Source organism: Columba livia, chromosome 1 (assembly GCF_036013475.1).
Source record: "Columba livia isolate bColLiv1 breed racing homer chromosome 1, bColLiv1.pat.W.v2, whole genome shotgun sequence".
In the NCBI taxonomy this organism is placed as follows: Eukaryota; Metazoa; Chordata; class Aves; order Columbiformes; family Columbidae; genus Columba; species Columba livia.
This window is the reverse complement of record NC_088602.1, coordinates 93,802,648-93,819,239: the sequence shown is the minus strand read 5'-3', so window position 1 is coordinate 93,819,239 and position 16,592 is coordinate 93,802,648. Positions and strand designations below refer to the sequence as shown.

Here is a 16,592-nt window from a genome sequence, read left to right as displayed (position 1 = left end):
CAGGCTAAGGTCTTCTGCTATTACGTAAAACACATAGCCTACCCAAGTTGTTAAGATGTTTCAGCCACTTGTGTAATTTGGGATCCACTTCTTCCAGCTCACTCAGCACGTGGATAAAACTTCGTGTTTTTACTCTGTTTTTTTCTTGAATTAAGTAACTGATGAGCTGCTCCATCACTTCATGTGACATGCTGCAAGTTTTGGAATATGACATGTAATCCTCCTCACTGATTACAAACCACGAAAGTAATTCTTTTAATAGTCTGGAAGCATCATGAACAGCTGTTTTTATTCGCTCAGCATTTCGACTGATATGCTGCAGGACCCGGTCACCAGCATACAAATCCTGAATATAACCTATAAAAAGATCAAAAAAACCCAAACAAAACAAGATTTCATGTCTGTTTACCACAATGAAAGACATCAACTTCAAAGCACAGATAATTTAGACTAAGCGGTATTTTAATTATTTGCTTTATCATGACACTGAATATTACAAAACATATAACTTTCCATATAAACTAGCCTTAGCGTTATGAATTTGACACAACTTTTTTTTTTTTTTAATTTGGTTTACACAAAGAAACAATCCGTGGCAACTTAACTAGATTTCAGAAAGAAAAAAAAATACCTGTCAGTAGTAGTAGTAGCTTCAAACAATTGTCTGTACAGATTGACCTGTGTGGGCTGCACACGAGCCCTGATGTGGAGACAGAACTCCCCCGAGCACCAGCTCCCAGAGCAAAGGCTTCTGAATGCTCGAGCACACACCTAACAGCAAATCTTTGCCCTGACCCTGCTCTGGTTCTTTGTAGAAGAGTGAAAAAGATTACTGGCTCATATCAGCCCTCAGCTGTCATGCTTCAACACCACGTATGTACAGAATGCCACTTCCAGAGCTTAACTGACAGTAACTACAGTCAAACGATGTAGATCTGAAAAGAATTTTTCAAAAATAAATCACAACTTATTACGCCTAGAATAACTAAGCATTGTAATGCAAACAGTTGCCAGCATACTAACAGACTCAATGAACTGTACAGGTATAAGCTGTGCTTGTGTTTATCCTGCAGGAGCCTGCCTTAAAAACCTCCGTATCTTACAAATGTGCAAACAAGTGCTCCTGTCACTTGCACCCCTCTCCAATTTAGAAGCAGATTTGTTCTTATTTAAAGGTAGTTATGGCTGCTAAGAACAAAACCAAACCTCTTTGTGATCTAGCGGTGTCCTGAAATTGGCCTCTCAACCTCTCTGACAGCTTGGGAGATTAAATTAGATATTTATTTTTTTAACACTTCATAATGAAATTTCCCCAAGTGAAAAAATGGGGTAACAGCTTGTCTTCAAAGATATGCAAGGTTTCAATTTTATTACAGAATTAACTCAGGACAAATAAAAAAGGTTGGCTGACACCAACACACAGATTTTTTGCAGAACTGTGTTAAGTTGCTTGGCACTGACATACTCCTGCGTCAGTGTCCCAGCTTCTACCCACAATACTTCGGAGTGTACGACAGGCATTTTTTGTTCTTAGAAGTTTTAGGGGCATTTAGGACAGTCAGGTCACAGGCATGTAACTGAGTGACCTGCACTGGATGCAAGGACCAGAACTAAAGATAAGCCATAGGAAAATAAAGCAAACAACGTCAACTGAAAGTGATTTTAGAAAACCACTGGGAAGCAAAAGTAGTAATCTACGGTGTTAATGGACGGGACTGCTCTCAAACAAAATGGTTAAGAAAAAGAATTAAAAAGATGAGCACCCAAGAGCTTTTTAAAGAGGAAGTGCCAGGATATGCCACCAAACAGGCAACGGGGCTCTTCAAGAATTCCAAGTGCGGCATGTATGGGATGAAAAAGTGCCCTCAAAGTATTTAATATGCAATTCTACAAGGAAATTAATGTGAGTGCTACTTTAAAGTTAATAATACAGAGAATTCTTTTTTTTTTTTTTTTTAAATCACCCGTTTTTCTTTGCCCTGTAGCTTGCCCTAATACAAAATGCAGTGGTAGTTCACACCTCTGAAATACAGAATGCTGCAGACCAGCATAAATGGAACAAAAAAGCTGAAGCATTAACGGGCTACATACTTGCAGGGTGATGTATTTTATTTCCCCCCAATCCTCTGAAATATACATTTCAACTCACTGCAGTTTCTGCAGTAAGGATATTGTTATTTTTTTACCTGAGATGCAGTACTTTCCCCCACCCCCCTACAGCAGTGTCCTAACTTGTTGGGCATAGCATTTTTTCTGAAACCACGTTTAAATAGATTAACTTGAAATTTCAGCCTGTGCCCTCTTCAGGCTGCTTCTTCATGAGCCAATGAAGCAAGAATAAAGGTTTTCTACAAGGAACTTAACCATACACTAACATCTTACATTTAGAAATTAAAACCAGAACTGAAATAAAAGTAACTTTATGTAAAAATGCAAATCTTTAATGGGGGCATTATATTCAATATCAGTAGTCTGCTATAATTTGACTTAGGACATTTAGAAAGCTAATTATGCTACCTTGTGATAATTTAGAACAGCAATCTGTACTTCCACATACCACTGTGATCACTGTATTGAGACGGTTCATTTCCCATATGGTTTTCTTCTATTTTCTTTTTAGCAGAATTCCGTGCCTCTTCTCGTGCACCTTTTCTTCGTAGTTTTTTTTCTTCTTTCATTTTTAACTTCCTAAGACTGAAAAAGCAATTAAGCAGTAAGCCTAAGATTAGCTGAGAGAAATTGCCAAAGGTGTTAGGCACATCTCAGTTATTTTTCGCATCTTACATTAGCTATAAGCTCCATTCTACTATAAAGTATTATGCTGAAAAGTACAAACACAATAAAGCTACTTTTCCTTTAGAAGTTAAGAGACCACAAAACATCATAGAAGTTTTATAAAGATCAAGCATGTAAGTGTAAGAATATCCTCAGGATGCAATCATTTTTATTCCCATTAATGATGTCTGAATTGGGATTAATTTAAATACTATCAGTTTTTTTTCTTAATTTATAACTTTTAAAAATGAATTTTGTTCATCCCCTTAGCATGATTCCTAATTATTTATAGCCTTACTTGACCAAAAAGTATAAACTCCGTTACGTCAAATGTACGTGCATCAACAGCAGAAGTAACTTCATTACGTATAGTTTTTACTTACACTTTTTAAACATTCACAAAAAGTTAGTTAGATAGTAAAAGCTGTGGTGTTTAGCTTATGCCACACAGCGATACCTCTCCCATACCTCTCCCATCCAGCTAAAAATCTTGCCAAGTTTCTTCCCTCCAGCAAGGGGAAGGAATAGAACGATGCTTGCAGTCTCAAGACTGAAAACAGAGGTGGTACTCCATTCTAGATACGCATGCAGTGGAAGTTGAGTGTAATTAACACACTCAACCCATTAAGAATAGTAACAGACACCCATTCTTTCAGCATTCCAATTGCTTAGTATCCTAGCAAAAATGAAAGATGTGTATGGAAAGCAAAAGAAAGGAAACAGTCCTCAAGTTCTGCACGCAGCCTTCAAATCTCACTTTCCCTAAACAACATGTTACTTCCCTGTCCACAGATTTCACAGTGAAATCAGGTTTCAGGAATGAAGACTTAAAGATGACTGCAGCAATTTATATTCAAAAATTATTGGTCCAAATTGCTGAGAAGTCAATGGTGCAATGGACAATTTACCCCTCAATACAAAGGTGGGGGGAATCAGATTTGTCCCAACTCATATCCTGTGTATCTGAAAACAGATTCCTGTGGCCAAACTGAAGATGTTGTTTTTAAAGAACTGTATGAGCACTAGAGAGCTACCAATAATTTATTCAGCAATATGCCCTCAGCATATTGCTGAATATTCAGCAATTTATTCAGCAATTAATGCCCTCCTGTGCTCATTATAAATCTGTAGCTCTGTATCTTCTTTAACAAATAAATTTAAATATTATACTTTTATAATTGGATCATTACATATTTTATCAGACTTCTTTGTTTATCTGCAGCAAAGGGCAAAAATAGCTTTCCAAATAATTTGTAGTATTTCAGAAATTCTTAAAAAGGTATGAAAAGCAATCTTGGAGAAAACTGTTTTGTCCTCAACTTGATTCAACTTAGTTTTAAACAGTAGAGAGCTTACCTTGAACATTTCTGTTTAATACTGGCTCTTGGTGGTTCCTTGGCTTTTGTGATTTTTTGTTCAAACTACCAAAATAAGTGACATCATATTAATTACACTGGGGTTACAATGGAACATTGCTGTACTCAAAACCCAGGAATATTTGATGCTTTGGAAAGTAATACTATGAAAGAGATAATGTAGCCTACATAAGCCTCATGAAGGTCTACCTAAAATTACCTTTTACTGCTACAGCTTGGTATATAGCAATACTTCTCTATTGGCAGAAAAGACGGGTTGAGAGGTAGCACAAAGTGAGGAAGAACTGGAGGCTGTTTTGTTTTACCAGTGAGCAGAAAGCAAACTTTAATCCTTTTTCAGTGTTTCTCACAGATCAATACTGCTTGGGGAAGAAGTATCCATCTTCCTGTGCCTCTGTAGAGGGTAAGAGCACCCTTCCAATACAATTACTTCATTTAGCTAGATTAGCTCTGAATTAAACTAACAGTTCCTCTCATGATGCACAAGCTAAATATAAAACAAAGCTCCAGTTCCCATCCATGACATCTCTAACCTGCATCACCAGAAGAACAACAAAGAAGAGAGCAGGTAATTAATATTCCTAAATAATGCACAGATTCTGTACTTAAGATGGCATATTACTTATGCATTTGCAGTTACGTTCTCATCTTCACTTTACCTCCTTTACCAGAGTAAATATTTTAAAGATTATTTTCATATTTTGTATGAACATTTACTTACTTCACATTTTACCAGACCAGAAGAACTGAAAATAACTATTTTTGAAATAAGGCCTGTACAATCAGGAGTAAAACACAATTCTTGAAGAAAATCCTGTAAGAGAAGATAATACAGACAACAAAGACATTTACATTCATATCAAATCTCTGTTCTTATACAGACTACAGATTCTTAAATTGAAGGTGACCAAGATAACTAAAGCTAGCACTCATACTGGAGGAGGAAAGCAAGTGACAGATGACTTGGCAAGGACTGCAAATCGAAAGGATCCTCCATCTGTGGCATATACCTGTTATTCCCAAAGCTGTAGCAAAGCCCCTTCTCTTCCAACTTCACGTTCAAGGGTTAACTTTAAGAATACTCTTTTATGAGTTCACATTCTGCCCGGATTTCACTTCATTTTATACTGTCTGCCAACATTGTATTTTGTGAAGTTCCTTTAGACACGTTTAACATCAAAATGTTGGTTCAACAATAAGGCTGTAGAAGGAATAAAACTTCCATATGGGAAGACATAAATGATGTAAGACAAACAGGCTAACCATATTAAGCCTTCATACAGACAGACCCTTCTTCTGTAGATAACAGCAAGCTTTGCCCAAACTCACATGTGTAGACAATTTAGCACAAGACTCCTCTTCCCTGTCTCTCCTCCTGCTGTTGTTATGCCGGTGGAACATCAGGCTCTAGCACTACACTTATCAGAAACTAAAGGAATGATAAAATCTTGACTAAAATAAGGAAAAATAAAATGCTTATTGTCTGACACAGCTCTTACCTTGTCATTTTTATCACTGTAGTTTGTTGTTTTCAACTTTTTCCAACAGCTGATATGAAACTCCACTCTACATTGCTGACAGCAAGTAATACGTATAAAACCCTAATGTTGAGAAATAATATTAATTTAACATCTTAAAAAAAAATAAAAAATAAAACAAACAACTAGAAAACACTGCACAACTTAACAGTAGACAGGATAAGATGGTGTGTTCCAGATAGCCCTTTAATCTGAAAGTGGGAGAAAACATGTAAACATGAAATTTTATTTCCCAAACCCTTTTAAACCAAAAATTTACCTTAAAGTCTGGGTCTGTAAAATATATTTGGATTTTGGAGTGGCCATGGCATTGCTGATATCGACAAATTGCATCTGGTTCTGGAGGGAACTTGCATTCCTCAATACAATTCCTTAAAGTCAACTGAGAAACATAAAATGATATCATAAATTGCACAGAAACCACAAAAAGATTCAATATCTGCTTACAAAATTCTAGGGAACTGCAATGAAACACACATCTCTTTCTGAACAGCAGAGGACCAATACCAAAAGAACAACTCTTTTCTAGTGAAAGCTACAGAAGACTGTCCTTTTACGGCAAAATATTCAAAAGCTCATTTGAACTGCTGTCAGCTAAGTACTTATAGCTTCACTGCATGCAGGTTTATCTTGAACCAATGTTTTACCTGCTGACCAATTCCAAATACATAAGAATATAGTACGTTTTCCACTGTCAAAATGATGAGCCAGATTACTCAGACATGACAAAAATGGAGTGCCCGCTCATTTTCATCATCTCCCAGCATTTCAGGGGTGCCTCACCTGGGATCTGCATACAGGATCAAGTACATTCCCAGGGACAGCTCAGACCCGGCCCTGCACTGGATCTAGTGAGATCTCCCAGAAGAGCATCTGAGGTAAAAATATTTCAGTGGCTTTCTGGAAAGTCAGTTCAAGTCCCACAGTGTTGGCATTTAGCCCAGATTAATAAAAACTACCAGTTACAGCTTTTCAGATATTTGCAGTATGCTCTCCAGGAGTCCCGAACCACCGATGTATTGCTGTGGCCAGTGTGGCGGTACAGACCACAGGGGCCACCTGGAGATCTCAAGAATAAGCCAACATCCTGTTACGAGTGTTCTTGCTGTGATCATAAGCACAGGAAGTAGAAACGAACAGGGATTCCTCATCTCCTGATCATTAGCCAGGCCACCATTATGTGCCTGCTGAGGGGATAAATGGGCTTGTCTTGATCGAAGGGCACAGTGAGTTGGGACAATTAATCACTCCGCACCTGGTCATCACAGGGCAGGCCAACATTGTTCATGTCTTGACCAGAGAGTGAGTTGGGACAATTAGGTGCCCCCTGATTGCACCTGAAACCTCTACAAACTGGGTCATTGCCCAGGGCTGCCTGGTGAAGTTGTGGCCAGAATGGAAAAATACTGACCAAAGTCAATCACCTTGTAACTCTATAAATAGCGATCCTAAAGTGAGGCCCTTGGAGCTCTCCTGGATCGCAGCAGGCTCCGAGTCCATAACTCCCCCTGACCGGGACACCTCTTCAGGGCCAATTTCGTGAAGATTCAATGATCATCTACTGACAATTTCACAAGGAACCAAAGACCTAATTTTACACAGTTTGACGATCATCTGTCGATGAATGTTGACCCATAAAAGTGGGTAATTTATAAAACTCATGAAAGGGAAACTTTAATCACAGGTTACCCTTTGTGAGTGTGTGTGATCTAATTTTAAAACTGTTTTGCCTGTTTGTCTGTGTATGCTTTAATTTAGCCCTTTATGTGTGTTTTCAGTTATGAAAACCCAGCTGTAAGTTTAGTGTGAACCTTGCCATTTATGAATCTTTAACTAAGTCGCTGTTTTGATTGATTCTAACAAATTTCATTAATCATCAGCCAGTTTAACAGAGTGATTCGAGTGCAATTAGTAATTTTAGAGCCTAACCTTGTAATCTACCTTGAAGTATTAACAAATCCTAAATTGCTGGTGAATCAAAGCTGTGTAAAAAAATTCCATTTGCAACACCAGGCTATAGTGGCGTCAGCTGGGGATCTATGAGAAATCTTTAGGTCAGCTTTGGTTTAAGAAACAACAGCACAGCTGCTTCTACCAGAAACAGAACAGGTCAGCATAGTATAGCCAAGTTCCCACACCGAATAACCTAGCATATTCTACTGTGTCAAACTGCTTCCATGCAGAGCAGCTCATACACCATACCTCTCACAGCATGGTTTAACCAAAAACCCTTCACAAATAACAGTGAGTCAATTATCGTTTAAAAACAATAGCAATAATAATAATTTTAAGAAAGCTGTTCAGTGTGAGAAAGCAATCTGTAGTGTCAGAATCAAAAGTCAGAGTTTTCAAGTCAAACAAGGAATTTTACCATACAACTCCCACCACATCTACCAATAACTACAAGGTCAAGCTCTCCTATTCATTTTTAATACAGCATCACTGCTGAAATTTTCAACTTCACAGTTTTGCTAATTCAAATTTTTAAACAGTTCTCTCTAGCATTACGTTGTGTATAGTATTCACATCTACTTAAAGTTTGGTAATGTGCAACTAAGAATTTAACCCATTATGAAACAACAGATTGGAACCATATTATTACATAGAAATACCCATGCATAGAGCCTGACACAGAGCTTCCACCTTTGTGCTATAAACAGGATGCTTCCCAGGTGTTCGAATTTATCATCGCAAGTTGAGTCCTCCTCTACAAAATCCATGCCTTGGGCCTGACAACACTAGAGATTAAGCAGCAGCGCTTGCACTGGCTGCTTCAGGCTGACACCTCCCTTTAGCCCCTAATCCTTCTTTGGCCTTGACAATGAGGAGGCAGGGAGGAGGATGACAAATTTTTTTTTTTTTTAAAGGCCAGTTGACAAAACAAGGTTTTTATGCCTTTTTTTTTTTTTTTTAACATACCTGTAATTTCTCTGTTCGTGTTTCTTCAATAACCTGAGATGTTGTGGGCCAAGTTAATACTCCAGGTACAATCCTGTGATTAATCATTGTTTGTGATTTCATGAACTGGTCAAGCGCATCTGAAAATCTGAAGTTTGAAAGGGATACAACATGTTGAGATCACAGAATTATTTTGGTTGGAAGAGACCCTCAGGATCATCAAGTCCAACCATAACCTAACTCTGGTACTAAACCATGTCCCTGAGAACCTCATCTACGTGTCTTTTAAATACCCCCAGGGATGGTGACTCCACCACTTCCCTGGACAGCTTGTTCCAATGCTTGACAACCATACACAAATAACTTCTACATGGCCTGAAATAGTTACATGATTCATTTTATGAACCAAGGAAAACAAAATTGTAAGTGTAGAGAATGTGGAATGAAAGAGCAGCTGGTTCACTAGGTTATCTGTTTAAGGACTCCTCAGTATATGGCCAGTAAGACAACCTGGTTGAGGGGCCCAGAGTCCAGGCACAGACATGAGGCAGACTGAGGGCTTCCACTTATATTCGAGGCAGCCAGGAACATGTGTGGGCCTGTCAATCTAGAAAGTGACAGCGCATGTATGTTCACTAGTGACCTTCAACCCTGACCAGCCAGCGAGTAGGTACAGCACACTGCTACCTGTACTTGTATTTTACGAGTTCAGGTAGTGTTATACATGGGAGCTGCTCTGCCTGGGGTGGCCATGCTGCAGCAGTGGGTAGGAAGAATCTCCTCTCAGCGTCCAACAGTCTCTGACCAGGTGCTTTTAGATATTAAACATCAGGCCCTTGTCATGTGTAATATCAAACTTATTTATTTGGCATTGTATTGGGTTTATGTGGCAAAGTTGGGTGGGGGCCAGTGCTGTAGTGGCAGCCTCTCTGAATCTGGGGCTGCCCTGTGCCTCACACAACCTGTTCCAGTTGCTCCAGCAAACGCACCACAGAGGACAGCTAAGCCCCTCAGGCAAGGTGATGGCACCTCAGAGAAAATATGGGTAAGAAAGGACAAGAAGCAAGGAAAAATAGGTGAGAGACAGTCCTTCAAACACCAAGGTAAGAAAAGGAGGAGGTGCTCCAGGCACGGAGCAAAGATTTCCCTGCAGGCCCTGGGGAGGACCCACTGGAGCAGGTATCCACACTCCAGCCATGCAGGAGCCCTTCCGAGCAGGTGGATGTGCCCCAAAAGAGCTGCAGCTGGTGGAGAGGCCCCACAACACAGCAGGAGCAGCGTGTGGAGGAAAGAGCGGCAGAAGGAAGCTGTTAGGGACTAACCACAACCCCATTCCCCATCCTCCTGGGCCATTTGGGAGAGAAGGAGGTAGAGGAGACAGGAATGAGGGAGGAAAGTCGAGCCTGGGATAAACCGGGGGTAGGAGGAAAATAATTTTATTTTCTTACTTTGCTTCCAATTATCCAACTCTATTTTAACAGACAATAAATTATTTTCCCTCAAGATGAGTCTGTTCTGCCTATGACTGTAATTAGCCAGTGACCCTGACTTTATCTCAATCCCTGGGCTTTTTCATCTGATTTTCTCCCCTCTCCCATTGACAAGGGGGAGTGGGAGCACAGCTGGGTGAGGGTCTGGCAGCCAGCCAGGGTCAACCCACCACAGGCTTTATGGGGGATTTTGATTAGGCAGAGCAATACAGTGATATACTGAAATTGTAACACAAGCACAATATAGCAATTGCAATACCCAGTCGAATAGATGCAAATGTGATTCCCATTACCAGTCACTATATGCTTACCATCAGGATACTGGGAAGAAATCCCAGTAGGAATACATGGGTTGAGGCCAGCTCAAGCCCTTTGCTCTCAGGTCCAGCTTCTGCACTGAACATTCAGCTGAGCCACATATACACTCCCCCTGTCCCATGCTGGTCCAGCCAGCTCAGGAAGACATTATTCTTTATCTGTCTCAGGGAACCCAATGACTCACTGGTGCAGCTGCCTTATCTAAAACCAAGGTTACCCTCCAGCATCCCTGGTGTTGAGATAAGTTGTTTTTTTACAGTGCATTTTCCCCTGAGATTATTAGTTTTTTGCCCTTCTCCTATCAGCTCTCCTCCACTACAGGCAGGTATTGGTCAGTCATATCCCTGTGCCCTGGAGTGCGCTCAATTCAGTGGTTTCCATTACATCTTTAGCAGTAACAAAGTCGTAATAGTAATAAATCAGTCACTGTATGAATTTAGTGATTAACAAAAAATTATTTAAAAATAAATGAAAAACACAAAATACCACAGTTTCACAAATTATTTTTTTTTTCATATCAATTCTTTAAGCTTTATATTATACCAACCTGTTTTGTCTGAGGTATACTTTTCCAACTCCATAGTATGCTAAACAACCAAATCTTTCTTCCTGGTACTGTTCAATTATTTTCTTAAACTGGTCTTCAGCCTTAGTCAATGCCTTCAAAATAAAGTTCAGACAAACACATGTGATACTTTGCCAGAAGCTTTTCATTTTTCCTCTCCTTTTTTCGCTCCAGTAGAGTGGGTCAGTATGCCCTATTCTTTGATCAGTCGTATGAACAGTAAAGGGAATTAAGCAACCTTATGATCACAGAGAAAGTCCTCCCTTTTTTTTAAAAAAAGAAACTTATTCTGTAAACATGGGCTCCCTCTGAAGTAATGAAATTAAACGATTGTGCTCACTGAGCTACAAACCCCCAGACATTTTAAAATCCATTGTAAGACACGGAATATTTTCAAACACTGCAAGAAAAAAAAAAATAAAAAAAGAAATCAAAAAGATCCCAAACAACCCACATGTCTGGTTTAGTGTTTTCTAAAACTAAAAGCGTTCCCTTTCTCTCGTTTTAGAAGCAGAATGTTTGTGTTAGAAAGACTAGTGCATAACCACATTACAACAAACTAGAGGAAAAATAGTTTACTATACTTCATTAATACTTAAGAATCTCATTTGAAAGCTTAAAAGGAAATTTTATTTGGTAGCTTAATTTATCCAAAACCAGTAGAGATCAAGTCTCAGATATTAAACAGTATGATTTTCTGAAATGTAACAAAAGCTTTCCTTACCCACTCATTTTATGTCTGTTAAGAACAGAAAAAAATGGATGACCAATGACCTCATCAAAAATTTTGACCAAAAGCAATATAGTGGCTTAGTATCATACCTCAGGCTGTCCTATTCCAAGAAGAGCAGTGGCATGTCCATAGATGATTACAACATAATTAATAATACGAAGATTCAGTTGCTGCAAATAGAGTCAAATTATTGTAGTAGAATGCACAAAAACACTTTGCTGGTAACTAGATTACTGTCTACTGTGAATTGAAGATCTTCACTCCAACAGAGATAAGGAACTCTTTTCTTATCCTTCTTATCATAGCCTCTACCCAGATTTATGTTAGAATTATCATAAAAAGTGAAGGTTAACTACACTTTTCCTGCTGGTCATTTGGCACCTCTGTATATTTCTAAGTGATACAGCCTGAAACGCCTGCGTTTAGAAATGCTACAGCTACAAGCCTTACTATGTTGATTTAACATGGTGTAGTGTGGTTTTACTATATTTTATGTTCAAAATCGAGCAGATTTTTTTAAATAAATACATGAAATTTCTTCCTAACAAACTAGGTCACAATTCCAGATGGATTGGTACGTTACTTGCTTGGACAGCCTTGTTGGCACTGCAGCAGCCCTTACTAAAATGGGAGCTTGAAACATGGCAATGCATGTGCACACACTGTCACACAAAACTTAATACTACAGTACAATAATTAAAGAAATCAACGATGACAAATGGGTCAATGGCTGGTTGGCTAGATACATACACACAAAATTTCACAGTATTTGCCATCAAAGAATTATGTGACCTGAAGAATATAAATTCTTTTTGCTATACATTATTATGAAAAAAGGTTAAACAGACAATGGCTAGTAGTTTCTTGTCAAATACGATATTTATTATTTTGGTAAATATTTTTTAGATTGCATCTAGAAATGCACGTGTATGCTGAACATCACAAAATTACATCCTGTGCTACTATCGTGTTCTCATTTGTAAACTCCTTGGCACACATTATCAGTGAAACAGTTGGCACTGTAGTCAACTGTAGGCAACAATTCAATAATAATGTCTACTTTGGTGGAAGAAAAGAATAAAGCTTGCTAATGAAAGCATAAACTTCAATTACTCTAATAAACCAAGTTATTCCTCTCAGTTTACCTTTAATTCTGAAGGATTCAGAATGCTCAGCAATTGTGAAAAGGCTTGTTCAGCACTGTGACACCGCTGGTCTGTCAAGGCTGTATAACCATCATGAACAAGGGATTTAACTGCTTCCAGCAACATAGTCAAATCAACCTAAAATATTTAGGAAAACAGTAAGTCCAAAAGAAAACCATCTTTTCCTTTTTCAGTTTTATCACAAATCCACTTTAGAAGCAGCAAATCAGGTACATTTTTATAAAACTTCCTTTTAAATTCAACTTCTAAAAATGTAAGATTTTCATGGATCTACTGCTGCTAATCTCTTAAAAAATCTAGTTTTTGTTTTAAGCTTAGATACTTTTCCCTCCAGAAACTTTCAAGTTTAGTTCAAGCATCATTTTAGTCCTTCTTACACATTAAAAAACCCCACACCAGACTTATGCCCTTCCCCACTTGTACACTCCATTTTGTGTACAAACATTTTTGAAAAACCTCAGAACTATTTCACTCTGTCTACACTTTGTCTCCATCCAGGATAACAGTTAATGCTAGAAGGTTTCAGAATGCATTATGTGATCAACCTTTCACTATAGATACTTCCTGAAGTCGGTGGGAATTCCGAGCAGTGAGACTGTAAATTAAGATCGGCAGTGGCAGAATTAGGAACTTGTACTCTCTTCATCTTTTGAAACACTAAAATAAAACTAGCTTTGGGAAGCAGATCATTGTGCTAGGGTAAAAGGAATTCAAGTATTTTAAAAGCTCCTCCAACACCTACTTCTGCAATCACAAGTGAAAGAACAAAGAACAAGGAGACTCACCTGTGTATTGTAGGCCACTTCATCATTTCAGTATGAATTAATCTTCAGTATGAAGTAAGCCTGCTTTACAAGCTTCTAATTAAAGTGCCCCACTCCCCCTTCCCCCCACTCCCCAATATGTTAAATTTTCAGCCTGGAATTCTGTAGTCAGGGTCATGGGCAGAGAGAAATTGAAAGAACAGGAAGATTCTGGAACATAATAACTTTTGAGTTCCCATATTGTGGGGTTTTTTTTGGTTTTGGTTTGGTTTGGTTTGGCTTGGGGTTTTTTTATTCATTTAGTTGGTTTTTGTTTGGTTGTTTTTGTTGTTGTTTCGGTTTATGGGTTTTGTTTGGTTCTGTTGTAGTTTTGAGGAAGTTGGATTTTTTTTTGTGGGTGTTTTCTGTTGTTTTTTTGTGGGTTTTTTTAACATTCCTCTAATGGTGTGCTTAATTGTATTAATTTGAACTGCATTAAGCTTTTGACATACTAAATTTAATGCAAGTCCTGAATGTATTTTCCTGACCATCTATGAATTTCAATCTTACTTTGCTTTCATCCCATTTCAACTGACCCAAAAGGACAAACAGAAGAAAATACCCATGAACTAATGACAGTTATAAACAAGTGTCAGAGACAGTGAAAACTACAAATAGATACCAAAAAGACCAAAACACAGAATTTAGTCCATGAAAAAAAGCTTAACACTTATTAATATTTTAATTTCCTAGAAGTACCAATACAAGGTAATTCTGTCAGAGCATATAGTCATAGAACAGAACAATGTATATTAACTTAATGTTAAGCTACATGACACGTGAAGCTGATTAAGCCAACTAAAAAATGTTACTTCTGATACTAGTAATGTATCAGCCTCACAAACCTAGCTATTTTAAAGGAATTAAAGGGTCTTAGTGCAGGCAGAACCTGCAACTTCTGAATTCAGTTTTCTCTTATAAACTAATTATTTTGAATACAGATTTCTGGTATCTAATTCCCCAAATTAACAGAGAAGAAATAACTAATTATGTATGTCCCCATGATTTCATTAAAGAGCTTTGGGATGCTCATCATCCATTACTACTAAGACCTGAGAAGGAAAATTCTCAATTTATGAATTGTACAGCATTTTAAGCAGCAATTCAATATAATGTTCTACAATTATTTCCAAATGTGTGTATAAAACCCAGGAAAACATGTTTAGTCAGAACTTTGGGAATGATCCCCAGTTATTTTCGTAGTTCTTCTTACAAATGAACATACAAGTGAGCTATGTTTTTAATTAATGTTTTTTAGCTGAGTTATGCTGTGACTACACTGAGTTTTGTTATGCTAATATCCAGTGCAAGGTCTTACAGGAGGAGAAGCAAAAAGAAGACTACGAGCAACAAGGCAGTATAAATCAGTGTAATCATATAATCTTTGTCTCCTGATAAAAGTCAGGCTAAGTGTGAAGTATAAAATTTTTGAATGAACCGAGATTCTGGACAGCGTTGCTAAAAGGTGACAAATCATTTATGCTTAAGGTTGTATGCTAATAAATTCCCAGTTACCTGTTGCGCAGGACAGAAGAGTTTATCTTGGATGGCTTTAGAGTCTGTCTTCAATTCAAGGTGATCTCTACAAATAACAGGACAACGGCATGAGTTTGTACATGTACTTTATACGGAATCTTACTTTCAAGGAACAAATTTCTGCATTTTTATCAACCACATCACACTCACCTACATGCTAGATTATTACGGCACACTTTCACTCACATTAACAAGTAATGTGATGCTGTATTATAATGCTACTCGTATAGTTCGTATATTCTGGCTCGGGAATCACGAGGGCTTCCAGGGAAGCAGGAGTCTTCTCCATCTTTTAATTTGTTTTCTTTTATCCTTTCTAACTTATTCTGAGATTAGTCGAGCTTATGAAGGGGTAGCATAGGTGACTAGAGAACTTTCCCTACACCAAATGCAGCTGTATAAGATGGGTGCTAAGGCTTCTTTCCCCCCCTCTACTCTTCCCAAGTACAAGATCCTTTATCCTAGCACAACCACCACTTAAAATCAAATACATGTAGCAGTTATACATGGTGGAGGCAGGGAGAGCAGAGAAAAGAGGAACAGAGTTGTTCTTGCCAGCTCTTTCTTTCCACTACACCTCAGCAGAAACACTGTGCACAACTAGAAAATGGAGAAAGAATAATGAAAAGTATTGCTTGATACTCTAAACTAAATCCTCAATGCTAAGTTTGCTATTCAAGGCTAACATCCATTCAGTTCAGGCCCACATTTGAAAGCAAACACTCATCTGCTGAGATAAAATTATTTTACCATGTCAAAGGATTCCTTAGATTTTTGGAAGCTGAGCAACTTGCTAATTAAAGAAATAGAGATAAGATTGTAACTGACCATGCACCTCATTTGTTGAGAAATATTGGGTTTTTTTTTAATGGGTCTAATAAACACCCATATAAGAGAAGCGATTTTGCGGATAGTTGAGTTACTTTAAAGAGGATTTGTTCCCACAGTGAATTCTAATGTTTTTCTCTCTAATGCTTCGCCCCCTGCTCCACTTAAAATGAAAGGAGAAAGTGGCAAGAAAGTGGCAAGCCAGATAAATAACATAAATGACCTCTCTTGTGACAAAGTTTCAGTTTTCTCAGCTACAGTAGTATTCAAAAAGAGTTATGGAAAAACAAAAGGATTGTACCGTAATAAATATAGATTAAAAGATAGTAGGGCTTTGTGTCACACTTTGACTAATCAGGTGCAGCTCCCAGGTTTCCTAAAGGCTTGGACCCTTCTACATGAAAAATCTGCCTTTAAAAATTATCACTTAATCGAAACTTTTCTATTTCAATATAAACAGCTTATTTTCTTGTACCCCTCATCTGTTTTTAATCATCCTAAACACAACTGAAAAACACTAGCCAAAGAAGTATAAAAGCAAAAGAGTACAGTCAGAGCTTAATTTG

At 38.0% G+C, this 16,592-nt stretch overlaps 1 protein-coding gene across 6 annotated transcripts in view; it reads right to left on the bottom strand.

Moving 5' to 3' along the window:
• TTC3 (tetratricopeptide repeat domain 3) overlaps window positions 1-16,592 on the bottom strand; it is a 65,275-nt gene that overhangs the window by 21,304 nt on the left and 27,379 nt on the right. For all 6 annotated transcript variants that reach the window (XM_065067687.1, XM_065067717.1, XM_065067727.1 and 3 more), the window contains 11 exons: window positions 15,178-15,244; window positions 12,839-12,976; window positions 11,783-11,863; window positions 10,943-11,055; window positions 8,609-8,735; window positions 5,949-6,071; window positions 5,651-5,752; window positions 4,873-4,965; window positions 4,132-4,196; window positions 2,558-2,694; window positions 43-357 (listed from right to left, as the gene is read on the bottom strand). In XM_065067687.1, coding sequence (XP_064923759.1) covers window positions 43-357; window positions 2,558-2,694; window positions 4,132-4,196; window positions 4,873-4,965; window positions 5,651-5,752; window positions 5,949-6,071; window positions 8,609-8,735; window positions 10,943-11,055; window positions 11,783-11,863; window positions 12,839-12,976; window positions 15,178-15,244 — 1,361 coding nt within the window. The remainder of the gene's footprint in view (window positions 1-42; window positions 358-2,557; window positions 2,695-4,131; window positions 4,197-4,872; window positions 4,966-5,650; window positions 5,753-5,948; window positions 6,072-8,608; window positions 8,736-10,942; window positions 11,056-11,782; window positions 11,864-12,838; window positions 12,977-15,177; window positions 15,245-16,592) is intronic.